The sequence below is a fragment of the Benincasa hispida genome, chromosome 12, assembly GCF_027475165.1.
Source record: "Benincasa hispida cultivar pf3 chromosome 12, pf3_genome.v1.1, whole genome shotgun sequence".
NCBI lineage: Eukaryota > Viridiplantae > Streptophyta > Magnoliopsida > Cucurbitales > Cucurbitaceae > Benincasa > Benincasa hispida.
Genome location: NC_143489.1, coordinates 55343437 through 55370867, shown reverse-complemented (window position 1 = coordinate 55370867; position 27431 = coordinate 55343437). Strand labels below are relative to the sequence as shown.

Genomic DNA, 27431 nt, shown 5'->3' with positions numbered 1-27431 from the left:
ATATGCATTATGAATGTATGTTTTAGTTAAATTAAATCTTGTTTGTGCATAAAGTATGCAATGTAGATTTAAAATACCACCATAGGATAAGCATGTTGCATGCATTGAAAGTATGTTATAAGTGTTATAATTTATAATATGCATGTCTAGATTTCATGAGATTTGAGATAAGTTGTTATATTAAATTATGAAATGTATGTTGTATATTATGGATTATGTCTAAGTTGTAAGTGATATAAAATGAATTAGACATTTAAAATCTATAACAAAGCTAATTACATGTTCACATAGGTTTGACTAATATCAAACTTGTTTTAATAGTTGAAATAGTTTGTTATCTTGTAAAACATCGGATATAAATTCACCCGACAAGATCCTATTTAAGGCTAGAGGTATTTAAGTTGACGGTTTAAGGAACACCTGCTATATGGGGATCGAGTCAATTCTTGAGTTTGGTTAACCCAGTTTTATGAGCATGCGTGAGCGATGTGAGGTTTTAAAAGGTTTATCACTTAGACATCATATGTTAAATCCAGTAAAATTTATAATTGGATAAACAACTAGACTTAGGTTGTATTTAATTAGTCGGAATATACCTAAGTAAAAATATACCTAAACTATCTACAATACTTCAGCTGGAGAACAATAGTTTTTAGCCCTCACGTCCCTAAGAGTTCACATCGTGAGATTCATGCTCGACTTCGTGTCGTTTTTAGGCATCCGCTCCATTCAAAAAGTGTTTGCATGGATCAATAGCAAACTGAATAGTGGAAGTTGTTTATAGTAAGTGAAAGAAGGAAATGTGTCAACATATCCTACGATCTCCTCCATTATGTTGCACCGTGAGATTCCTATATTTCGCCTGTGTATTATTTTTAGGCGACTACCCATTCAAAGGGTCGTTTCATAGGGATTGGAACATCGATGTAACATCCCGAATTTTAGGAAAAATTTAAGTTAATTATCTAAAATTATCGAGTTTAAATTTCCCTTTCATTTGGAAAATTGAGATTAAATTGAAATAATTGAAAAAAATTTATTGATTAATTGAATTTAATTCATTAGATATTCGAATTGATTATCTTGAAAATATTGAATTTTGTTTCCCTTTGATTTTGGATTTTAGGGCCAACTTATAAAAAAAATAAAAGAGATAATTAATTTCATGTGGTTTAACTGATTTAAATATTTAGAAAGATTTAATTTGTATCAAATTGATGGATTTTATGCCTTTTAATTTTGGTTTTTGAAGCTTAAATTAAGAAAATTTGAAAAGTTAATTGATTTATAAATTTAATAGAATCTTTGGAGCTTTTGGAGATATTGTGATAAAATATTTTATTTATCTTTTCAAAATTTGAAAAGAAAATAAAAGAATTGAGATTTTTTTTTCGAAATCAAATAAGAGTGAAAAGATGTCAAAAATTGGGGAGAAAGCAATTCGGTTTTTCAGCGATAGCTTCCACAAAATTGTCGATTTCTAGAGTTTGAACTATTTCGAGACATATGGAGTTTCATTTTGAACAGTTGGATTGTTGTTTGAGGCTATGGTTTATTCGTAATTGCTGCGGAATAAAATCTGTAAAACTAGAAATTCCCTTTCTCTCTCACTCTCACAAACCCTCCTCATGCAAGACCCTCACTACTAGTCGCAATCTTAAAAAATTTATGTCGTCCGACAGAAACACCCGCTGCCTATCTATGGTAGCCATGAGCCAATGCGCCATCAGCCACCATTACCCGATCTTTGCCAGATTCTTGAGAAAAACCTTGGGTAAGACTTATTTTCCTTATAATTTGGGAGGTAAAATTCACTCATCTAATTTTGAGTTAAATTAGTAACCTCTCTTTGGTGTGAAACTTAGATTCAAGATTTGGAAGTTTTGAGGCATTAATCATCAATCTAGAGACCATCTTCGTTTTGCAAAAAATTGGTAAAGATCGGTTAGTTTTGGGTAAGTTGTTGCTTGGTTGTTCTTTTGGATTGAGAGTAATAGTGGAAAATTAAGTTATTGATTTTGGATTTAATTCTTGATCAGATTGGCTAATTGAATCAAGTTTTGGAATTTTTCGTAGATCAAGCCACAACTTTAGGTTGATTCAAGTGTGCTCAAGAAGTTCTAAGGAGATTTTGTTTTGCATTTTTTACCAAGTTGAGGCAAGTGATACTATTACCGGTGCCTTCATGCCAGATGACCTAGATTAGACCTATAAGTTACTTGGTGAACTCTGGAGCATCATTTTGTTTGTCATTATGTTTTGCTAGTTGCATAGCAGTTACAAATATTATGAGCATGTTAAAAAATTTAATCAGTACTGATATTATGTATGTGATGCATGAATAGACCAGTAGAGCGGTTTATTGTCTCGCCTTGATGCATGTTATTATTATGTTTAACGGTGTGGCTACGGGCTGCTAGACATGCATGAACCGACAGGTTCACGTTCATGTTATTATCAAGTTTGACGGTGTGCTTACGGACCGCTAGACATGCGTGGGTCGACGGGTTCACGTTCATGTTATTATCATGTTTGACGGTGTGCCTACGGGCCGCTAGATATGCGTTTCAAGGCAAGATAGTAGTCTTTTAGTTTTCCTTTCATCATCAAAAATCGATGTAGCTGTATGAACCACGGGCTATCTTTCTTTGCTCGTGGATGCATAGCCTAATCTCGATAATGGGATCACTTACTGAGTATTTTATATTCAACCTTTCTTAATTTATGTTTTTCAAGTAATGATAGGAACAGACCGATGGGTGACGAGAGGGACCTATGATCGTGCCATATGGGATATGTAAATCGCTTCCGCTCAGTTTACGTTTCTAAGCTATTTGAAAGTTTTGATTTGAAACTCAATGTTGGTTAAAATTTTATTGGTTTAAATTATTTTTTTTCTTCATTATTTTAGGGGCCCCGAACAAAGGTTTTACTTATTTGTTATTTATTTTGGAAAATTGTCTTTATTATTTTAATGAAATTTATTTTCCTCAATGGTCAAAATGTTTTGAATGTAAGTGTGTAATTATGAGTAACGACCCTTATCAGAGTACTCAAAAGGTCGGGTCGTTACAATCGAAAACTTCAAAAATGAATAGGATCTCTTAAGTCCGATTTCAACATTGTTTGCCCCTTGATAGCTTGTTGATTCTGCTCTTTGGGGTCTAAAAATGGCGGGTTACACTTACGAGAACTACTAAATGTTAGTAAATTCTTGACCAAAGAAACGATAACTAAATACCATAGGAATAAGAGTTATTCTGGTATTAGTATTTAGTCAAGAATATCTTGGTGCAGTGAAGGAGTAATTGATTGTCCTCGATAGTGGTTATTCTGACTCATTGAAGTCTCGTTGCAAATTATTAATGAATTATTCGGGTATATTATTACTTTTTGCTAAAATTTGATTTGTTTTAATAGCAATTCACTAATAGAATTTGTTTTTATTTGCAGCATGTCTAACTCTATAATTCAACTACTCGCTTCAGATAAGTTTAATGGAGACAATTACTCTACATAGAAATCAAATGTAAACACAATACTAGCAATTGATGATCTAATGTTCATTTTAACGGAGGAATGTCCTCCAATTCTTGGCTCGTCTTCAAACCAAATGTTTCAAATGCCTATGACAGATCGGTGAGGGCAAATGAAAAGGCTCGAGCCTATATTTTAACAAGCATATCAAATGTTTTTACTAAGTAACATGAGAGCATGGTCACCGCAAAGGCAATCATGGATTCATCATAGGTGATGTTTTTACTAAGTAACATGAGAGCATATTAGTTTATCACAGATGATGTTGGGACAACCATCCACATCTATCAGGCACGATGCTCTTAAATATGTTTACAAATCTCGCATAAAGGAAGGAACCATTGTTAGAGAACATGTTCTAGATATGATGGTCCACTTCAATGTGGCGGAGGCAAATGGTATTGTCATAGATGAAAAAAGTTAAGTTAGTTTCATCATGGAATCTCTTCCGGAGAGTTTTTTGCAATTTCGAATGAATGCACTAATGAATAAGATTAAATACAATCTAACTACTCTGTCAAATGAGCTCCAAACTTATCAATCTCTTATGAAGAATAAGGGATAAAAAGGGGAAGTAAATATTGTTACCCCTAGTAAGTTCCAAAAAGGATCATCCTTAGGAACTAAATTTGGACCTTCCACTTCTAAAAATAAGGGTATTCAACTAAAGAAGAAGAGAAAAAAGAAAAGAAAGGCTCCTAAAAAGCGAAAAGGCAAGGGAACAATTACAGACAAAGGAAAATATTTCTACTGCAACGAGGATGGGCACTGGAAGAGAAATTACCCAAAATACCTTGTTGACAAGAAAGTTGAAAAGGAAAAACAAGGTAAATATGATTTACTCAGTTTTGAAACATATTAAATGGAGAATGATAACTCTACTTGGATACTAGATTCAAGGACCGCTAACCATCTTTGTACATTTATTTAGGAAACTAGTTCCTAGAGACAACCTGCAAAGGGCGAGATGACTTTCAAGGTTTGAATAGAAGAGGTCGTCTCAGTCAATGCAGTATGAGACTTGAAATTGCCTTTTAGTGATAGATTCATTTTACTTGAAAATGTATTTTATGTTCTTGATATGAGAAGGAATTTAAAACTTTATTAAATTACTAAATTATTTTCTCCTCCTTTTCTTCTCTTGGTCTTGTGAAATTATTAAAACTTTATTGAACTATATATTAAAATTCTAAAGCTAGCATCATAATACTAATGTATTGTACTTTCAAACTCTGGTAATGTTCGCAACATTCAATCATTCATATCAAGTATTATCTTGAGTATATTGAGTTGTACACATATATGAAAATTTTAACTAATGCAATTAAAATTTAGCATAAGTTAAGAATAATTGCAAATATGATACAAATTAAGACCATGATTATAGGATGTGAAAATTGAAATTGTTCAACCTTTTGTAAATCATCAATGATTAAACTTTTATTCATTGATTGAGATCTATCAGTATCACTAATCAACATGGTTGGAACTTTTTTTTTCTTCTATTTATTTTAGAGGGACTTGGCTTGAACTTTTAAGTAAAGTAAATGGGTCATTTAAATGAGTTCTTTTAGCTTTCGGATTATAAAGGGGTAACAAAATTTGAATGCTAAATTATATCACTTTCCATAATGATATGTGTGGTACTCAGTCTAAGTATTTATTTCTTCATTATTATAAAAATTAATATAATAGATAGGCAATAGCATTCAACGTACCTTTTACACTAGCATAGTTCTCATGCACAAATCGATTTAGAGGTGAACATATATTTTTCTCTATATACATATATAGATTTTTTTTACCTTTTAAAGAATTTTTTCACATTAAATTTTACATAATTATTTTAAAAAATGTTATTTGTCTATCAGTGATGGATATCTATCAATGTCTATCATTAGATGATAATTGTTTATCACTGTCTATCACTGATAGAACAATAATATTATTTTTGCTATACTTGTAAATATATTGACTCATTTGCTATCTTCGAATACAGCCCAATTTTTGTTTTTAAAAAAATGTTAGTTAACCTTTAACATATTTACCTAGTGTCTTAAGATTGTTTTCTAATTTAAAGATATTTTTTATATGTAATTTATCTAAGAAAATGAAAATTATATATTTTCTAAAAAATATTTACTACTATATAGCACTTTTTTTTTAAAAAAAAAAAAAATTAGGTTAAATTATAAGTTTAGTCTCTGAATTTATTGCTTGTGTCAAAAGAATGTTTTCGAACTTAAATTCCTAAGGACTCGTTTGGATAGAGAATTTTCTAGATGGAAATTGACATGGACATGTGAAATTTACGTTTGTTATACAATTTTCAACCCTTTGTCTAGTATAAGTTATTGTGTCATACATCATCTATTCTCCTCACAAAAGTTTTTTTTTTTTTTTTTTTACGCTTAAAAAACGGTGGGTTTTTGCCCTTTTCCTTTGTTTTTCTTTTGATTTATAATTTTATATTTAAAATAGTTTATTAAATAATTCACTAAATGATATTAATTTAACAAAATTATACGATGATTAATTTATTAAAATATTTACGTAAATTAATTTTAAAAATAAAAATTTGTTAAATGAATGCAACTACTCATTTACATAAATTAGTGAGTAATTGGCAAACAAAATTTTAAATATACTTAATTAGTTAACTATAATTAGTTAAATTAATTATTAAAATATATTAACATGTCATGATTTTAAAATAAGGAAATTATTTTAAATGGTAAAACTATTGAAAAAATTTACAAGATATAGCAAAATTTTAGAACTATCAATGATAGACGTTGATAGACACTGATGAACTTCTATCGGTGTCTATCAATATTACTGATAGATACTAATACTAATAGAAGTCTATAAGTGTCTATCAGCATCTATCATTGATAATTTTAGAATTTGTTATATTTTATAAATATTTTGATTTTTTTTTATATTTAAAAACAACCCTTTAAAATATTTTTATAATATTTCTTGTTAACTTTCATTATTAACATTCTCTTTTCCTTGCATTAAATTTTTGTACTTTATTATTAAAATACATTTATTTATGTGGTTTAATTAAAATTAATTCATTTAAATTAAATTTATAAATAATAATTTTAAACTCTACTTATCTCAAATTAAATAATTGATTGTAATAATCAAATAATCATATACTTATTTAATTCATTTTCACTGTTAAAAAATACTAAATTAATGTAATTAAGGATATTTATTAAGAATATATTAATCTAACTCTTTAGTTGATGGGTAATTGTTTTAAATGATAAAACGACTGAAAATATTTTATCAAATATAGCAAAATGTCATTGTCTATTAGTATTTTGATATATTTGAACATTTTGCTATATTTAAAAACAACTCTTAGTCAATTTTAGTTGTAATTTTAATAAAATTAATTAATTAATTTTAGTAATAGCTATTTTAACTTATTATATGTATTAATAGTACTTGAAATTAATTATCCAATTAAAATGATTCTTTTATTATTAAAATTATATGAGATTACTAAGATTAATTTTATAAAATAAATCCTAACATATTTGTTCTCTTAAAATCGTGATAACATTCTCATGTACAACTAAGAACAACAATCTTTTATTCCTAGAATTTTTATTTTCAAACATTTATAAAATCTTAAACTAAATTACCTCTAAACAGGTCTCCAAACTTTTAAAGTTGTTTGTATCTACTTGATTGAATGTTCAAATTTATATCTTTATTTTTCTTTTGAGTACAATAATTGTAGAGACAAGGATCGAACTTTAACCTTTACGGAAGAAAGTCATGTCAATTACCTAAGTTCACCTTGGCAACTTTCAATCTTATATCAAACAGTTCAATAAGTCTAAAAAATAAAATAAAAAGTAAAAAAATTAAATGGCTTTTACCATATTTAAATTAAAAATTGAAAAAAATTATAAAGGAGATTTTTAAAAATAGAAAAATAAGAAAAATTATTTACACAAAATAGCAAAATTTTAATCTTCTTTGATAAAAGTTGAAATAGGTTGATAGAAGTCTATCGGTATCTATCAGTGATAGAAGCAAACAAAAATCTATACGCAATAGAACTCTACCAATATCTATCAATATTTTTTAAAATTTTTATAAATAGTTTGATATTTATATCTGTGAAAATTTCCTTATATAATGCCTCTCTCTCTCATTGCACTTTCATCACATTCAAATCTTCTGCTTTCTTCAGTTTGGGCAACTTAGCATCTTCAAGAAAGATCTCAGCATTCTCGGCCTTTCGGTATTGTGCTTCTCTTTCACTTCAAAATCAATATACGAATTATAAGTAAACTAAATATATAATAGATAAGTAAGTGTAATATTAAAATTATTTCTTTATATGTAAAAATAAATTTATATTCTTAACAAAAAAAAAAAAATCGAAATATTCCAACATGATCGAATTCTAAGATTAGCTTTCGAGGTTGGAACAAAGATTATGATCTAAAAAACATTATGTACCTAATTTCTCTTTAAAATTTTCATCACCTTTTTTTTCTCGTGTGTCATACATATTTCTCTAACAAACGGAAAAAAAAGTTATATAGAAAAATAAAATTAGAGATTGAGACAAAAATGATACTTTATGTAGAATTTCTTTTTATTGAAACAAATACCCATTTGAATTTTATGAGCTCTAATATCATTATTAGATAATATCATGTTCTATCTCAAATTCAATTGACAATGAGAAGAGTAATTCATCTATATTATAAAGAGTGTGCGGTCCATTGCAATTTACGATCCTTAGCAGCTCTAACAATTGTCTAGTAAATTTTTTTTGTGATCCCTCTAACCCTTTAATTATCACCCTTGTTTCGGGATATTTTATCTCTTTAACCGATTACACTATCTAGTATCTTCTTTAGGTCCCATTTTGTTTTTTGTTTTTGTTTTTGAAAATTAAGCCTATGGACATTATTTTCACCTCAAAATTTCTTTCTTTGTTATCTACTTTTCACCAGTGGTTTTAAAAACCATGGAAAATTTTGAGAACTAAAAAAAAATAGCTTTTAAAAATTTGTTTTTGTTTTTTGAATTTGGCTAAGAATTGAACCATTGTACTTACGAAAGATGCAAATCATAATAAGAACGGTGGAAGATATAGACTTAATTTTGAAAAATAAAAACAAAAAACAAAATGGCTGCCAAACGGAACCTTAACAATTAAAAAACAAAAATAAAACACAATCAAACCCACGTTTGTTTTTTTAAGCATGAAAGCAAAAAAAAAAAAAAAAAAAAAAAAAAAAAAAAAAAAAAAAAAAAAAAACAATTATCAGCGTCTAATTTATTAGATAATATGGAGTTACATCTTATAACTAATTGGCAAATGAGATGATTAGTTCAACTATCTTGTTCAAATCTAAGATTTCTCATATACATACATACATATGTAATTAAATAATTCGATTGAAATGTGAACTAAGTTTTGTATCATAAATATTTGCAGCTGGTATCATGGCAGCACATGAAGTGGTAGGAAAAAGCTTCACTTTTTTAAGAAACCCAAAACATATGGTATCTTCTCTTGTAGAGATTGGAGCACGCCAAGTTGTTACTAGATTTTTTGCCGCATATATATCTATAGGATCATTAACGTAAGTTAACAAATGGTGTACAATTTTATGTATGTCTCAAAATTTATTTTTGAAAAAACCCAATCCAAGATTATAATGTAACATCATCGACCTAAAAAATTAGAGATTTGAATTAGGACTGTCTTTCAAATTTAGAAAAATGAACTAAAATATTTACAAATATAGAAAAATTTTATTGTCTATCTGCGATAAACTACTATCTATGTCTATTTATATCATGATAAATACATATTAATATTGTACTGCGATCTACAGCAGATAGATTGTAATACAGATAGATAGATTGTCTATTTAAAAATATTTTTAGCAGTTTTTTGATTTAAAATGATTTCTCTTTTAATTATTAGTTAAAGAAAACTAATATCGATCTATAATGTAGTATAATGGAGGATGATGGTACAATATTTACCTTTGAGGGAACAAATAATTTTTCCCCAAAGATTACTTTAAAAGTTCACCACCCTCGATTTTATTGGAAGGTATGTTTCTAAGTTGAGTTGAATGAAAATTTGAATTCTTTTGAAAATGCCTGAAAAATGATTAAGCTCTCGTATTATAACTATTTGAATTTGAATATTTGGTTTTTGAAAATTATGCTTGTTAACTCTATTTTTATGTAAAGGTATTTTTGTTTGTGGTCTAATTTTGAATAAAAAAAGAAAAAAAGAAAACTAAATCCAAACCAATGTTTTGTAAACTAAATTCAAATATTTATTTAGGAAAAATGAAAACCATAAATTAAGAATGATCTTCAAAATTTGAAATATAATCTACTTCTCTATGGTTAAATTTTCTTGCATTTTCTTCTGGCAGATTATGATGCAAGCTGATCTAGGTCTTGCAAATGCATATATTAACGGAGATTTTTCTTTTGTTGACAAAGATGACGGTCTTCTTAATTTTATATTAGTGAGCTTGAGTGTCCTTAAATGTTTAATTTCTTCCTAAATGACGTTAATTTACACTGACTCTTTCTCATGCTATATTCCTTTTGCAGGTTCTCATAGCGAATAGAGATAAAAATTCATCTGTTGCAACATTAAAGAAGAAAAGGTATTAAAAAAAAAAATTGATAGACATATGTATCAAAGGTATCAATTAAATGTAGAGAGATGTTGATGAATATTTTTGAAAAAAGAATATGGAGAGAAAAAATTCATAAAAATATATTTAAAATTTACAAATAAGCATTTTCTACCCCTTTTATATAAATATGTTATTACTAATGTTAGATCAACATTTATGTTATTTTATCAAAACTTTTTATAATACTAATGGACTCCTAATGTCTAAGTTGAACCCATTTTAAAATTTCAATGGAAATATCAACATGTCTCGATATAAATTTAAAATTTTGGTTGTTAATAAGGTCATCTACTTTGTTAAAATATGGAATTTCTCAATTTTATAAAAATATTAAATGAAAATATATATCAACAAAATCTCGATAGTAGTTAAAATGAGTATTGTTCCACTGACAAAAACACATGCATGTAACTTCAAAATTAAATATTCGAATTACCTGTTCCATATTATCAAAATAATAATAATAAAAAAAAAAATCTCAAATGCTAATAGATATTTCTAGAAATATTATAAATATATTAAAAAAACTAAAAAAATATATTTAAATTTACAATAAACGACCATTTTAAATTAAATTTAATTTCTTATGATTAATATTAGGTCAACATTTGTAATATGTTGTTGATATTTTTGTTGTATATTTTTGTTGTATTTTATTGATTTTTCTACTTAATGAACTGCATTTGTCAATGTCGTTTATCTCAAAAAAAAAAAATGTTGATGAAAATGCTAATTAGGGATGTTAAAAAAATCCAATGAACAAAAAAAAATCTATCAACCCAACTCAACTCGTGCGGTTTGGATTGTATTATCAACTCGTTTAGGTTAGGTTGAGTTCAAATAAATAAATTTTTTTGGGTTTTATTGGTTTAAGGGCTCACCTTTTATTAGTTCAAGGGTTCACTTAAAGTAACCCCAACAAATTCGAACTTATTATTTACATTAAAATAAATATATATATATATATATATATATATATATATATTATTTAATTTCATTATTTTTTAGATAATTTATTCTTTAACAATTCATAAAAATAGTTTTTAGTACTTTGGAAAGAAAATTTGTATTATATATTGAAATTGAGTTGTTAATCTTAATTCAATATATAAAAATAACTAAATTAAATTTCTACGTATTAACATTTTATTTATTTTTATAAAAAAAATTGAATAAATGACCCGAGTAATCCGAAACAACTCAACTATATATATATTATTTAATTTTATTATTTTTTAGATATTTATTCTCCAATAACTCATAAAAATAGTTTTTAGCACTTTGGAAAGAAAATTTGTATTATATATTGAAATTGAGTTGTTAATCTTAATTTAATATATAAAAATAACTAAATCAAATTTCTACATATTAACATTTTACTTACTTTTAGAACAAAATTTAAATAAATGGCACGAGTAATCCGAACCAATCCAACCAAAATATTTCACGGTTGAGTTGGTTTAAGTTAATTTTTCGATAAGAGTTATTTGGGTTGAAGAAATTTACAACATAAACAATTGGATTGGGTCTACAATTGGATTGGGTCTAAAAAGTATTTCAACTCAACCTACGAACACCCCTAATGCGAACAAACATAAATGGAAAGCATTATTTTTTATTTTTTTAAATAAAACGTTAGTTGTTAATTATTGGCCATTTACTTTATTTTCAGGGGATGGTGGTCTCCTCCATTATTTACAGCTAGTATTGCATATGCAAAGTATTTCTTTCGACATCTTTCAAGACAAAACTCTCTTACACAAGTTCGTAGAAATATTTCTCAGCATTATGATCTGGTATTAATTAATACATGAATATGTTCATAGTTACCTATTCTTTCTTTTCCTTGTTTTTTCTTTTCTAAAAGAAAATGGGCTATATAAATAGGGTTTTGATCCTTATATTTTTGAAGATGGTTCCATTTTAGTTTTCGAACTTATTGGAGAAAATGATTTATAAAATAGAATATACTAACAAAATGATTATACATTAACTAGAGATTGTACAATATTATATACAGTGATAACTCTCAAAAGTAAGTCATATGGTATAAAAAGACTTATAAATTAAAATAACAAAAAATTACAAAAACCTCAAATTAAAACTTGGAGAGATTGAAAAGATAGTCGATGCACACTTTTAATAAATGTTGTTCTGAAAACAATTATTCATTTTGCACGAGCTGCAACCTACAAATAGACTATACGATTGTCTCAGCAAGTTACAACAACCAAATCCCGATAGAATTGCAACTTTGAACTCTTCGGATCTAGCAGAAATCTTGGATATTTCTTTCAACTCAACTTAAGATCAAAAGAAAGAAAGAAAGAAAGAAATGGGAGATTTGTTCAAATTGGAATGAGATACTACAAATAAAGAAACAAGTTGCTATTTATAGGCTACCAACTTAACTATTCAAAATAAATAAATAAATAATCAAATAAATACAAAAAAAAAATATTTGTCAAATTTAACCCAATTGAGTTGTTACTTGACAAAAATTAAACATAACTCATTCAAATTGAAAAAGCTACAAATTTATTTTTCATATATGGATGAAACATCATCTAATTTGATGGTTTCAATCAAATGTGAAGTTCTTAACCACTAATTTACATAATTAATCCATTTTTTATGTTTCAATATTCAACATTGTTACTTTCTTTCACTACATTATAATATTCAACAAAACTTTCAATTGTCCAATTATTCTAGTCTTTGTACTTTTAATAAATCTTAAATCTAGCCTCTCAAAGTTAATATTTACCAAAATTATTTAAAGAATATAATAATAAATTTCATGCAAAGAAGTACACTGTAGGAATGTTTTTTAAAATTTATAGTAAAAATATTAGTAGGTAACAATTTTTTTTTCCAAAAAATCAACAATAAACTAACCATTGAGATTAAATTTAAAATTTATTAAAAATATAGAGACTAAAATATTGAACAAATTTCAAAATATAGAGATAAATAATATTTTAGCCTAAAAAATATTCATAAAGATAACGTTAAAGTGTGGACAATATGAGTATATGGTACTCTCCTATGGTGGTAAAAAATTTCTCAACAAAATGGTTGGAAATTCTACTTCTTCCTTATAGAGTAGTGATCCCCATATCTTATTCTTATTTTGCATCTTTTTTCTCTCCCTCTCTTTCTTTTTGACTGACAAATTGTTTGTTTTATTTTTTAGAGCAACCAACTTTTTTCCTTTTTCTTGGATGATACAATGACATATTCTTGCGCCATCTTTAAGGTCTGTTTCTTTCTTAGATGATACAATGACATATAATGACAAATTATTTTAAGGTTTGCTCACGTTTTTTCTTATTTCTCGATTTTCCTTTTTTTTTTTTCCTTTTATTAATTAAATAAACTATAATTTCTTGTTTTTTTGTTCTTTATTTTTATTGAAACAATATTTGGTTAATATTTCTTTTTTGATTCCCATCAGATTATAAATTAAAAATGTAAGAATTTTAATTTATATGAAAATAATATTAAAAAATATATAATTTTTCTATTGTTTTATTTGTTATTTCCAAAATTTCTATTTTTTGGTATCTGTGAGTGTTGGGACAACTTATGCACACCTGGATTAATCTCACGAAATAACTTGTTTGACCATACAACATAGGTGAGTGGTCACCATGGATCAAACCCATGACCCAATCTATGGTTAGTTGCAAGTTTTGAATTAGTCAAAGTTCTAGTTTCTATAAAAGTTGTTAAGCATCTATATTTAGAGTTAATGGCTAGCTTTGTGTAGTTGAATTAGTGTAGTTTGCTGCTAGTTTTATATTTTCAAATAATCTATTTTAGCATATAGTATTGAATTATAAGAGAAGCGAATAAATAAAAATACGCACTTTTTGAAGTCAAAGTGAGTTTAGCTCGGTGTTATTGACATGTATTTCAATCTAAGAGGTTAGAGGTTCAATTCTCCCCTCGCAATTGTGTTCTACTAAAAAAAAATAGATTGGTGGACTTATTCTATATATGTTTGTGTTTTTTGTTAAATAGATGGAGGATGAAGATTTGAAAGTTGCACAAATGAGAAAAAATTTTGTTCTGATAGAAAAGGTGACTATTTTGCTAAAATAATTATTTCATTTTTAGTTTTTCATAGATATTTCTTTTTACTCTCACATAATGTTATTTTCCATTTTTCTATTTTTAATTGTTAGGCAAGAACAAATAAAAACCATCAAGTATTAGATATTGGGTGTGGTTGGGGAAGCCTAGCTATTGAAATTGTGAAGCAATCTGGATGTCATTATACTGGCATCACTTTATCTGAGGAACAACTAAAGTATGCTGAGAATAAAGTTCAAGATCTTGGCCTTCAGGTAGAAATTAACAATTTTTTTTTTATATGTTAAAAGTATTGATATAATTAAATTTATACTAATCCATCAATTTAAACTTTTGAGTCTACCAACTTAAGCTTTTGATTGGTAATTGATTAATCGATAATTTAACATACTTTTCAACAATTATTTAATTTTTTTAGTACAATTTTAAAGATGGAGTATCGAATTTCGAACCTTTTAAATGAAAGGTCATGTCAATTACCATTAATATACTTTCTGAGTGTTATTTAATTATAATATAAACCTATTGTATAATCTATATCTTTACCATAATTACACCCCACAAAATTTAAACAAATTTAGAATAAAGTCTCCCCAACTCCATGTATTGCATAATACAAATCAAGAAACTCCAAGCCATTAAGTGTCCCACTAATCAATATATTTAATTACACCATTAATTAGTAATAAAATCTTGAGATTTAGGGATTTGTTTGTAAACACTTTTAAAACATCATCAACTGATCAATTTGATTCTAACTTTACTTTCAGGATCATATAAAATTTCTTCTTTGTGACTATCGACAATTGCCAAGTAATATCAAATACGATAGAATTATATCATGGTGAGTTGGTGAGAAGTTAATATTATCCAAGACTATGAACTTATATTAAATGGTTATTATTATTGATTTCTTATATTCAGTGGGATGATTGAAGCTGTTGGACATGAATTTTTGGAGGACTTTTTTGGAACTTGTGAATCAGTATTAGCAGAAAATGGTCTTCTTGTTCTACAGGTTTGATAATACTTTTAGAAGGAAAAGAATATTTTTTGGTCCTTAGACTTTACATCTCATTTCTATTTAGTCCCTAGATTTGTAAATGTTACACATTTAATCCTTAAGTTTTGAGTGTGGTTTCAATTTAATCTCAAATCTTCAAATAGCGTGTTGCAATTTTACCATTGAGATTTGAGTTTTGTTTCAATTTGGTTCTTAGAATTCAAGATTTACACAGTTAACCTCAATTTAGTGTTGATGTCTATTAATTAATTTAAAAGAATTATGATTAACTAAGTTTAATTTCACTCCTTTTCATCATTATTAAAATTTAATTCAAAATTTCACTTCATAATTTTTTTAAATTTAATTAATAGATATTAAAATATTGATTGAAAGTGAGTATTTAACGAAAAATCGAGTTTAAAAGTATAAATAATCTCGAAACGTAGAGACCATATTAAAACAAAACTCAAATCTCAAACATATACAATTTCAACATTTAGAAATTTAGTGAGTAAATTGCAACCAAACTTAAAATTTAAAAGACTAATATTTTAAAATCTATAGACCAAATAAAAACTAGACCGAAACACTTAGTAACGAAAAGGTATTTTTCCTATTTTAAACTATTATACTCAATAGTATACATGGATCTAATTGTGACTTAATTTTGTAGGATAGAGATAGAGTTTTGGTCATAATGTCATATGAATTATTACAAATTATTTTTTGTTCTTAATAGTTTGTATCGATACCGGATGAACGTTACGATGAATATCGACTAAGTTCGGATTTTATTAAAGAGTATATATTTCCTGGAGTATGCATACCATCATTAAGTAGGATAACAACAGCCATGGCTAGAGCATCCAAACTTTGGTAAAATGAGCTATATAATTATTAATTAGAAGATTAATTTCATGGTGATTAATTTCATTTTTTTGTTCTTTATGTTTAACAAAAACTTGTTGAACTTTCCTTCTTCATTTATAGTGTGGAACATTTGGAAAACATTGGAATTCATTATTATCAAACATTGAGGTGTTGGAGAAAGAATTTCCTAAATAATAAGAGGTAAGGAAAAGGAAGCCAATTTTTTTTTTTTTTTTTTGTTGATCATTTCATTTTAGGAAAAAACTACATTTCTTTTATGGCAAGAAAATTTTTCCAAACTAAAATTTAATTTATCTTTGTTTCAGTAAAATACTTGAACTTGGTTTCGATGAAAGATTCGTAAGGACTTGGGAATACTATTTTGATTATAGTGCTGCTGGTTTGAAATCGCGCACTCTAGGAGATTATCAGGTATAAATTAAAATACTATTTTGATATATATATACTTTGTGTGTGTATATGTAGTGTTCTTCATTGATAGATAAAAGAAGATAATGATGTGTGAATTTTGGAAGTACTTTAATGAGATTAATTATTAGTTGTTAGTATAATGGTATTAATTTTAAGAGGCAGTTGCAAATAAAGATATTAGACTCAAGTAGCAGATATAACATAATATAAAAAATTATAAATATGGACAAATTTAAATAGTCTATTAGTGATAGACCATAACTAATAGGAGTCTACCAGTATCTATCATTTTTTTTTAATTTTTGTAAATAGTTTGACATTTTTTTATTTGTAAGTTTTTTTTAATTATTATTCTTGAATTAAAATATTTGATGAACTACGGGATTTTATTATCATTCTTGGAGATGCCACTTTTTTCTATGAGACTTTTTTTCTTGAAAATTTTAATAGGAGAGAAAAAAAGAGAACTTAACTATTAATTACTTTTGTTATGAAATCGACAATTAAAGAACACAAAAAGAAACATAGAGATAGAGAAGATCGACACATAGATATACGTGGTTCACTAACGGTGTGTTAGCTATGTCCACAGGCAGAGGGGGAACAGTATTATTAGGGAGAATGTTTTTAGAAAAATTACATCAAAACGGCGCCTCTAGGGTTAGAGAGTTTATACATCGCACAAAACGAAACCCTAGGGTCATAATCGTAAATAACTACAAATAAATAAATATGCTAAATACGAATTCTGAATAGGTTTCGGGAGCGTTGCCCCCGAACCCTTACCAGCGCACGCCGTCCCTGGAACTTGACTCGAGACCCCATACTTGTTGTTCGAAACGCCAACAAACAAATTCAACACATTCTAACAACTTTCTAATTCGAAAATCAAATTAGGTTAAAAAATACTATTAATTCTTAATCATACGTGATAATAACAATTTAATCCCTAGACATTGCTTCGTAATGATTTTTCATTAATGATCTTTACTTTTTAAGGCTAGATAATTATTATCCTTGGATGAAAATATTTGATGAACTACGAGATTTTATTATCGTTCCGGGAGATGCGACTTGTTTCTACGAGACTTGGAAATTCGAATGGGAGAAAAGGAAAGAGAAATTAACCATTAATTACTTTCTGGCCTGTAAATTAAATTAGGTTGGAAAACACTGTTCTTAAACTTCGAGGAAAGTAACAATTTAATCTCTAAACTTTAATTTGTAATGATTTGATTCCTATACTTTCAAATTTGTATTGATTTAGTCCCCAACGTAAAAAAAATGTTAAAGTTAGATGTCAATTTATATTTTTTTTATGATATAGACTTTGTATTTATAGAAATGCCGAGTCTCTAATTAGTTTATTGATTTATTTATATAAGAAATCTTATTAAATCTTAACACTAATGTCTATAATAGAGACTAAATTGTTATAAATGTTAAAGTACAATGCCTAAAATGGTTACCTACTAAAGTTCAAGGACTAAATTATTACATAATTAAAAGTTCAGAGATTAAATTGTTACAATCCAAAGTTTAAGAACTAAATGTTATTTTTATAAAAGTTTAGGGATTGAAAGTGATTTTTAATCATTAAATTAAACTGTTTTTAATTTATTATCAATTAATTATCTACTACAAATATTTAAATTAACTAAAATAGTTTTTTAATTAAATCTAATAATTTAAATTAGTTTTTATAAGCAAAGCCTGAATAATAATTTTAAAATTTTAGTTCGATTTTTAATTTTACTATTAATTCAAGCTTTTTTCATTTTTTTAAGAAGCGCTATTAATTCAAGTTTAGGGTTCAATTGTACATGGAATATGATTGAAATCTCAAAAAGTTAACATTGACTTTCTTTATACAAATTCGAGATAAAAATAATATTTTTTTTTTTTAAAATTAAGCCTGTGAACACTACTTCCACCTTCAAATTTCTTCCTTTATTATCTACTCTTCATTAATGGTTAGAAAAACCAAGCCCAATTTTCAGAACTAAAAAAAGTAGCTTTCAAAAAGTTGTTTTTGTTTTTGGAATTTGATTAAGAATTTAACCATTATACTTGAAAGAAAGAAGAAATTATTGTAAGAAATATTAATGAAATAGACTTAATTTTTTAAAAAAAAAAAACCAAATGATTTCCAAATAAGACCTAAATTATTATATTGATCATACTTGTGAAAGTACTAAGATGTATAAGATTATTTAAAATTCTATATATATCACATGATTCTAATATGTTGTGCAGATTGTGTTTTCAAGGCCAGGTAATGTTGCAACATTCAACAATCCATATCGAAGAATACCTTCAGCATATTGATATTGTTTTAATTACCTTTTACTTTATGTCTCAAAGTTGGAGTGTTCCACATTTCTTTTATTTTGTAATAAAAAAGAAAAAGTTTTGACATTAAACAAAAATAAACTTTGGCTACTATATTGGAAATAACTTGGTTGCATTTAGCACAAAAAAAAGTCTACGAATAAATTGGTAAATATTTCATCCTTGCATTTAAGTCTAAGTTAAAAGATAACCCTCATGAAATTTTGAAGTTGAACTTTTCTTTTCCACTATAATATTGAAAAACAAATGTAGCTATCATTTTAGGGACTATTTAGACGGACTTACAAACAAAGTATTTTAAAAAATGAATGTTTTTAAATATAAAAAAATAAATTAAAATATTTATAAAATGTAGTAAAATTTTAGAACTATCAAGGATAGATGCTAATAGACACTGATAGACTTCTATCAGTGTCTATCAACGTCTATCATTGATAGTTTTAAAATTTTGCTATATTTTGTAAATATTTTCAACAGTTTTACTATTTGAAATAATTTCCCTTTTAAAAATTCATTTTTATTTAAATGTTTGATAACTTTTTCTCAAAAGTATTTTTGTTTATAAATTTGTCTGGTTTGTTATATACTAAAAGTGTTTTTATTAATATCCAATTACTATAAAAGACGACTATAAAATACTATGAACTAATAATTGAAAATAATTGTCGTCAAAACTGGTCGTTGGGGGTGGCCACGAATGGTAATGGACAGAGATGGCCAGTGGTGGTTGAAGTTGATCGGCTACAGTGGTGGGAGGTGGTGAGGTGGTGATTAGAGTTGGCTGACGGTAGTGATTGGGGTGGTGGCCAGTTGGCCAATGAAGAGCGGTGGTAGCCACGACGACATAGTAAAAGTCAGGCAAAAGATCTTGGAACGTTCGGATCATTTTTAGGGAGAGGTTAACCTAGCCGCAAATTTTATGCTTTACCTGTTTTCCATATATACACGAACACATATGAAAGATGTGATATGATTTAATTGGACGTAAAAGGAACATGAAATAACAAGTACTTGAAGACAATACTATCCTAGTTTAAGCTGAAAATATATTAAAACAATTCAATAACTTAAGTCTCAAAATTATTGGAGGAGTTAATATTTCTGTTATGTTGGTTAACGAATTTGTTATTTTTGTTAAGTCTATTGGATAGTTATAAGTTGGTGTATTTGTGCAGTTAGAGGAGTCTTCATTTGTGTATTCATGCAATATTCAGTGTTTAATAATAAAAACTCTTCTCTGTGTTATGGTATCGGAGCATTATTGAATTTTATTGCGTCTCCTTGTATCTTCTTGTTTTCTCCGTCTTTTAACGCGCGAGTTTTTCCCTCTCCGCCATGGCCGACAGAAGTTCCTCCTCTGGTTTTGATTCTTCGCCCATTGAAGCTTCATTGAATCCATATATGTCGCATCCTTCTGTAGCACCTACATCAGTCTTGGTTACACAAGTTTTACAGGGAGGTTGCAACTATATCTCATGGACCTCTAATCCTCATCTATATATGTATAGTAATTATAAGAAATAAATAAAACTATAACTACCGTTACCATGGTATTCCAATTAACATTATGTGACTGTTTGGATATTAGATATTATTTTATGGGACAATTGCAAGCATTTTTTTTATTGTTTTTTCAACTTAAAAAGTATATTGATGGTTTGAAACTTATTATTGAAATATAGTAGTTCTATCCATTTTCATCTCTTCAGAAGAGATTAGGTGGTGTATCTTGTCACCCATAAACAAAGGTAGTTAAATTTTATTAAAAATGTTATGGGTGATTTTTGGCTAAAGAGTAGAAGCGAAATAATGAAGAAGGGGAAAAATTGGGCCGAGAAAATGATAGTAAACAAATAAGCAATTGGGTAAAGAGGATAAAATGAAGAAAAATGGCTAGCTTGGCTTTGAGCCAAAGTAGCCCCGTCGACCTTGCCCTCGGCTAAGGATGAGGCTGTTACCAACCTCTCTGTTTGGTGAATGAAACGTACTATAATCTATTTGGCCTTTGAGAAAAGGTTAGTTTGAGAAAAGGCTAAACCAACCTCCTTGGCTAGGGATGAGGTTGAGGTCGAGCCTCCAAATTTGATAAAAAGGGCATGCTGGCCCATTTGGCTTGGGATTAACTTGAAAAGACCCAGAAGCTCTGATGTGGATGCCCTGGGTTATGATTTCACTATAATGATCGCAATAGGCCCATCAGAGACTACACTTCATAAATCTTATATGATTTCTCACCTGGAATTATGCGTCCAGCACAAGATGGTTCCAGGTTTGAAATGAAACCTGTCATGCTTCAGATGATCCAAACAGCTGGACAATTTGGAGAGACCAAGCGAAGATCTTCATGCTCACTTGAGAAGTTTCATTGAAATCTACAACATATTCTATTCCCCAACACTACTCCTAAAGAAGTTAGGCTCGCCTTATTTTCATTTTCACTATGTGCAGATGCCAGGAAGTGGGTTGATTCACTTGAACCATGTGAAATCACTTCATGGGAACAAGTCATGGAAAAATTTATGAATAATATTGTCCACCTACAAAAAATGCAAAAAGAAGAAAGACGATTACAAATTTTTAACAGGAAGAGAGTGAAATATTAAGTGATGCATAGATGAGGTTCAAAAGGCTAGTAAGAGATTGTCCACATAATGGACTCCCTAACTGTTTACAAATAGAGATTTTTTATTATGGCCTGAATTTAGCATCTCAAACAGTTGTAAACACTGCTGCAATAGGTAGTTTATTGGATAAAACTTATGTTGAAGTCAAAAACATCCTTGATCGCATTTCAAAGAACTATTAGGACTGGAAGGAGAGCAAATATGGTTTAAGATCGAACGAGAGAGGAAGAAATGGACATAGTAACGATGCCATCGCATCACTACAGACGCAGGTGAATGCGATGACAAATTTGCTGCAAACAATGGCAATGACAAAATCTGGATCAGAAATGAGCAAGTGAATGTGGTTACTTAGATGGCTAACGAGAATTGCGTTCTTTACGAAAAAGCTCACTCAATTGCCTATAATTTGTCTTCTTTCTCAAAAATAACCCATTTTCGAATGCCTACAATCCTGGTTAGTGAAACCACCCAAATTTCTCATGGGATGGAAATCAGCAAGCACACACCAACCATCATAGTGCCCCTAGAGATGGACCACTGGATTCCATCAAGGACAGAATGGACACCAACAACCATCAAGTTCATCGCATTAACCAACAACTTCACTTTTAGAAAATCTATTATAAGAACACATCAGAAAAATGAGGTGATTCTGAAATGTCAAGCATCATCTGTTCGAAATCTTGAACTTCAAATGGGGTAAATCGTTGGAGAATTTAAAAACAAATCACAAAACTCACCACAAAGCAACACTAAAGTTCGTCACTATGCGAGAAGTTCAAGCAAAGAACAACATCACGCGGTGACATTGAGAAGTGATCGCATAATGAAAGAAGATCAGAAGGAAAAGTCAATTAAGCTTACTAATGAAGTGCAGAGACATTCTTTCGATGAATAGACGAACAAACATCCAATTTAGGAAACATAGATACCATCGCATGAAAATCAGGAGGAACAAAGAGACTCATCTACGTTAGCTTCTACTTCGAAGGCTTCAAATGAGGTACAACTCCCTCCATACCCACAAAGGTTGATGAGAAAGAATGATAAAAACCAATTTCAACGCTTCCTTAAAGTATTAAAGTAGTTTCATATAACATTCCACTCATCGAAGTGCTAGAGAAAATGCCATCTTATGCTAAATTCTTAGAAGATATCATCTCAAAGAAAAGAAAAATGGGAAATTATGAGACTCTCGCACTGAAATCACCATGTAGGTTAATGCCCAAAAGATGAAGCTCAAAATTCTTCAAGGGATGGAACATGCTGATGAGGTCAACGCATGCCAAACAGTTGAATTGGAAGAGGATTGATCTTGTAGGCTGGAATTTGAAATTAATGAAGCGATGGAGTTGAAGGATGAGGCAAACACAACACTTGAATCTTGTTATGCGATAAAAGAGATGCAAAAGAATTTTGAACCTTTGGGATTAGGAAATAGAGAAGGAAAAATTAAGAATTCACTCGAGCAATCGCCAGTTTTAGAGTTGAAAGCGCTCCCTGCTCACCTGAAATACGCGTTCCTTGGTGAAAACGATAATTAACCTATAATTATTTCAACAACACTCTTAGAAGAAAAGGAATATTCTCTCTTGAAAGTTTTAAATATATACATTAAGGCGATAGGGTGGACCCTAGCAGATATCAGGGGAATCGACCCATCCTATTGCATGCACATAATTAGACTCGAGGATGGAAAGGAAGGCTATATTGAACATCAACATAGGCTCAATCCTACAATGAAGGAAGTTGTCAAGAAAGAAATCATTAAATGGTTGGATGTGGGGGTTATTTTTCCTATTTCAGATAGCATATGGGTTAGGCCCATGCAATGCATCCCAAAAGAGGTGGTATGACTGTAGTTCCCAACCAAAACAACGAACTCATTTCAATGCGTACGGTTACTGTGTGGTCTATAAGAAGCTCAACGCAGTGACTAAAAAAGATCACCTTCCCTTGCCATTTATTGATCAAATGTTGGACAGATTAGGAGGGAATGACTTCTTTTGTTTCCTAAATAGCTATGCGGGGTACAATTAAATCATGATTGTGCCCAAGGATTAAGAAAAAAATAACCTTCACTTGCCCCTATGGGACATTCGTCTTCTGACGTATGCCCTTTAGGCTATGCAATGCCCCAAGCACTTTTCAGAGGTGCATGATGCCCATCTTCTCTGATTACCATGAGGAGTCAATTGAAATTTTTATTGATGATTTTTTAGTATACGACAAGACATATGAAGTATCTAGCTAATCTTGAGAAAATTTTAAGGAGATGTGAAGACACCAATCTAGTTTTGAATAAAATGGCATTTCATGGTGACATAAGGAATTGTGCTTGGGAAGGTGTATAAACTGGAGCTGGAAGTTGACAAAGCTAAAATTGAAGTCATAGAAAAATTGTCACCCCTACAAATGTGAAAACACTTCAAAGCTTTCTCGAACATGTTGGATTCTATCGCAGATTTGTTAAGGATTTCTCTAAAACCGCACGGCCTTTGAATTTACTGTTGGAAATCAATAGACCTTTCGAATTCGACCATAACTTTTTAAGAGCATTTGAGACATTGAAGCAAGTGCTAGTCACAATGCCTATTTTGATCACACCGGACTGGTCAAAGCCATTCGAATTGATGTGCGATGCAAGCGATTATGCAATGGGTGTAGCCTTAGTCTAACACAAAGACAAAGTTCTTTATCCAACGCATATGCAAGCAAAACTCTCGACAGTGCACAGGAGAATTATACAACAACAGAGAAAGAGTTGCTCGCAGTGGTGTTCGGTGTGGAGAAATTCAGACCGTACTTGTTGGGATCGAAAGTGATTATTCATACTGACCATTCACCAATCAAGTATCTTATAACCAAAAAGGACGTGAAGTTGTATTTGATTAGATGGGTATTACTACTGCAAGAGTTTGATACTAAAATCATTGATCGCAAAGGATCAGAAAATAAAGTTATAGATCATCCATCACAGCTTGAGAACGTTGATTGTGATTGCCTCTAGCCAAGGATAACGCTTTTTTTTTCTAATGAAATGATATTAAAAAGGAGTTTTTGCCTTGGTACGCAGACATTGTCAATTTTCTAGTCTGCAAGCAACTCCTGAAGGAGTACACTTCGTAACAAAAGAAGAAGCTTATGAATGAATACAAATTTTAATATTGGGATGAGCCACATCTTTATAAAATAAGCTCATATCATATTTGGCGGTGCATTCTAGAAACTGCATTTCAGTGCATCTTATATCAATGCCATGAGTCACCATTATGTGCCATTTTAGAGGTCAGCGCACAACAACAAAAGTACTTCAGAGTGGGTATTATTGACCCACGCTCTTCAAAGATGTCAGAGATTACGTAATGAAGTGCGACAACTATCAACGCACTGGGAATATTTTCGGAAGAAATGAAATGCCGCTGAGTGTTATCCTAGAAGTTGAATTGTTTGATGTACAAGAAATTGACTTCATGGGGCCATTCTCGCCTTCCAATGGCCACAACTATATTTTGGTAGTTATTGGTTATGTTTCAAAATGGGTCGAAGTAATTTCATGCACTACAAACGATGCGACAACAATCTCGAAATTCCTATAGAAAAATATTTTCACTGGTTTTTGCACTCACGTGCCATCATAAGCGATGAGGGTACTCATTTCATTAATCGCATCATCAATAAACTTTTGATTAAAGACAATGTTCATCACAAAATTGTGACAGCTTACCATCCTCAAACAGATGGGCAAGTTAAGGAGTTTAATAAGGAGATCAAATTCATACTTGGAAAGGTTGTTAATTCGACTTGAAAGGATTAGGCACAAAAGTTGGATGAGACACTATGGGCTTACTGAATGTCACATAAGACACCTATTAGAATGTCCCCATATGCGCTCATCTTCAGTAAAGCTTTCCATTTTCCTTTGGAACTTGAAAATAGGGCATTCTGGGCCACCAAAAAGCTCAACTTTAATGCGAGAGCCTCAGAATAAGCAAGAAAGTTGAAGTTGCATGAGCTAGATGAGTGGAGATTACAAGTGTGTGAGAATTCTAAAATTTATAAAGAGCATATGAAGCGTTGGTATGACCAACGCATTAGTAAGAAAAATTTTGAAATTGGCCAAAAAGTCTTGTTATTTAACTCATATCTCCGTCTGGTTTTAGGGAAATTAAAATCATGTTGGTCAGAACCCTTTGTTATTAAGGAGATCTACCCTCACAGAACAGTAGAGCTAACACATGAAGATGGGTCAGATGCATTTAAAGTTAATGGCCAAAGGATCAAACCATATTTTGGAGGTGGCTTTGATCATGAAAAAGTCTCCATTGATCTGAAAAAACCCGAATGATGCTAATTGGAGAGTCCCTACGATAAGAAAGTTATCTTTTGAGGAACGCATCATATCCTCTTTTTTTTTTTTTTTTTTTTTTTTGTATTCTTATGCTTTTATTTTATTTCACTTACTTCTTAATTGATTGCTTTCTTGAACTTTTGTAAAAATGATTGCTTTATGAGATTGGATCCGTTTGGGTATAGTTAAGAATGGGTTTACAAGTGTTAAGTGTTGCGATGGGTTTTAGAATGCACTGAAATCTTAACTCAACACATTCCAATTAAACTCATCACAAGAGAGGGAACCTTGAACGTCAAAATCTGACCGTTAGGATCATTGAAAAGATGCCATCATGGGTGCCGCCTGCCATTCCTTCACATCAAACTTTCATTTAATGTGCATGCATCATGATGACATCAATTCTTGAACCAGGTGCCCGATCATTTCCTTTTCCCTCACGCACCTATTTAAACCCCATTTTCCCCCTCATTTCTTCCTACGCTTTGAAAGAACCTAACCTCTTGCAATTTTCTGCAAACCCCTGTCCGATGATCATCACCATCACCGTCCTTACTTTCTTCTTCACCAAACATCCATTTTAACTACATTCTCTTTTCTATCTAAATGGCCTACCAAAATCCCACCTCATTCACTCCTGTGACAACCTCCTCTTCTTCCTAAAAGTGGTAACGCCATCGGCAAACATCCATCCAATAACTTTTCTGATCGCACTCATGTCGGTCTATGCAATGCCACCAAATGTGGTGGCTCATCGACCATTTAACCCTAACCTTCTTAGACTTGTCTCCACAAATCGACCAAAACTTAGGTTATCACGATCTTCATCCCAATAAGAATGCACTCAACCACCAACCTCTAATACCAGCAAAGCAAGACGTAAAGATGAGAGAGAAGTGTATGGAGATATTTTAAGAAATTTGAAGTCGCTTGAGTCTCTTAAAGATGCAGGCATTGTCAATCAACCCAACAAGGTGGGGGCTAGATCAGAAGTCTCATCGTATGGGTGTGGCCATGCGATAAGTGGCCTTGAGGTACTGGCGTCCAATGCGCCAAGTCCTATCAGCGTGAAAGAAGGGCCCCTCAGAAAAATGTTCGCCGCATTTGAGTAAAATAAGGCAACCAAGAAACAAGGACAAGGCGATGAGAAGAAGGTTGCATCTCATTACATTGACTTAATGAACGAAGATGAAGAATCGTTTCAAGGAAAGAACGTCAAGGAAGGAAGAGGGAGAAGCGAAGAAGAAGTGACAATACTGCTCGTCTCATATGGAGAGCAGTTAGTTGCCAGATTGGCCGCTAAAATGAAGAAAGTGAAAGAGGGCTTTTAAGAGTTAAATAAGGAAGCTGAGATACTCATCCCTGCGACAGAATTTCATCACGAAACATGAGATGAGGATATTGAGGGAGCTAGAGCCACGACACAAGCTAGCTTGGAGAAG

General features: G+C 29.9%; 1 protein-coding gene across 3 annotated transcripts; it reads left to right on the top strand.

The window, feature by feature from the left end:
- Nucleotides 1-7713: 7713 nt before the first annotated feature.
- On the top strand, nt 7714-19209 carry LOC120092649 (uncharacterized). Of its 3 annotated transcripts, XM_039050795.2 has the most exons (15): nt 7714-7807; nt 9020-9167; nt 9547-9646; nt 9981-10076; nt 10165-10220; nt 11926-12049; nt 13450-13512; nt 14280-14339; nt 14444-14605; nt 15122-15195; nt 15276-15369; nt 16097-16233; nt 16348-16428; nt 16554-16659; nt 18916-19207. In XM_039050795.2, the coding sequence occupies exons 2-15, from the start codon at nt 9028-9030 to the stop codon at nt 18985-18987; spliced, it is 1365 nt and encodes a 454-aa protein (XP_038906723.1). In that variant the 5' UTR covers nt 7714-7807; nt 9020-9027; the 3' UTR covers nt 18988-19207. The 3 variants fall into 3 exon arrangements, with proteins under 3 accessions (XP_038906723.1, XP_038906725.1, XP_038906726.1); XM_039050797.2 differs by lacking the exon at nt 9981-10076 and having other exon boundaries at nt 18916-19209; XM_039050798.2 differs by lacking the exons at nt 7714-7807; nt 9547-9646 and having other exon boundaries at nt 9033-9167; nt 18916-19208.
- Nucleotides 19210-27431: the final 8222 nt, after the last annotated feature.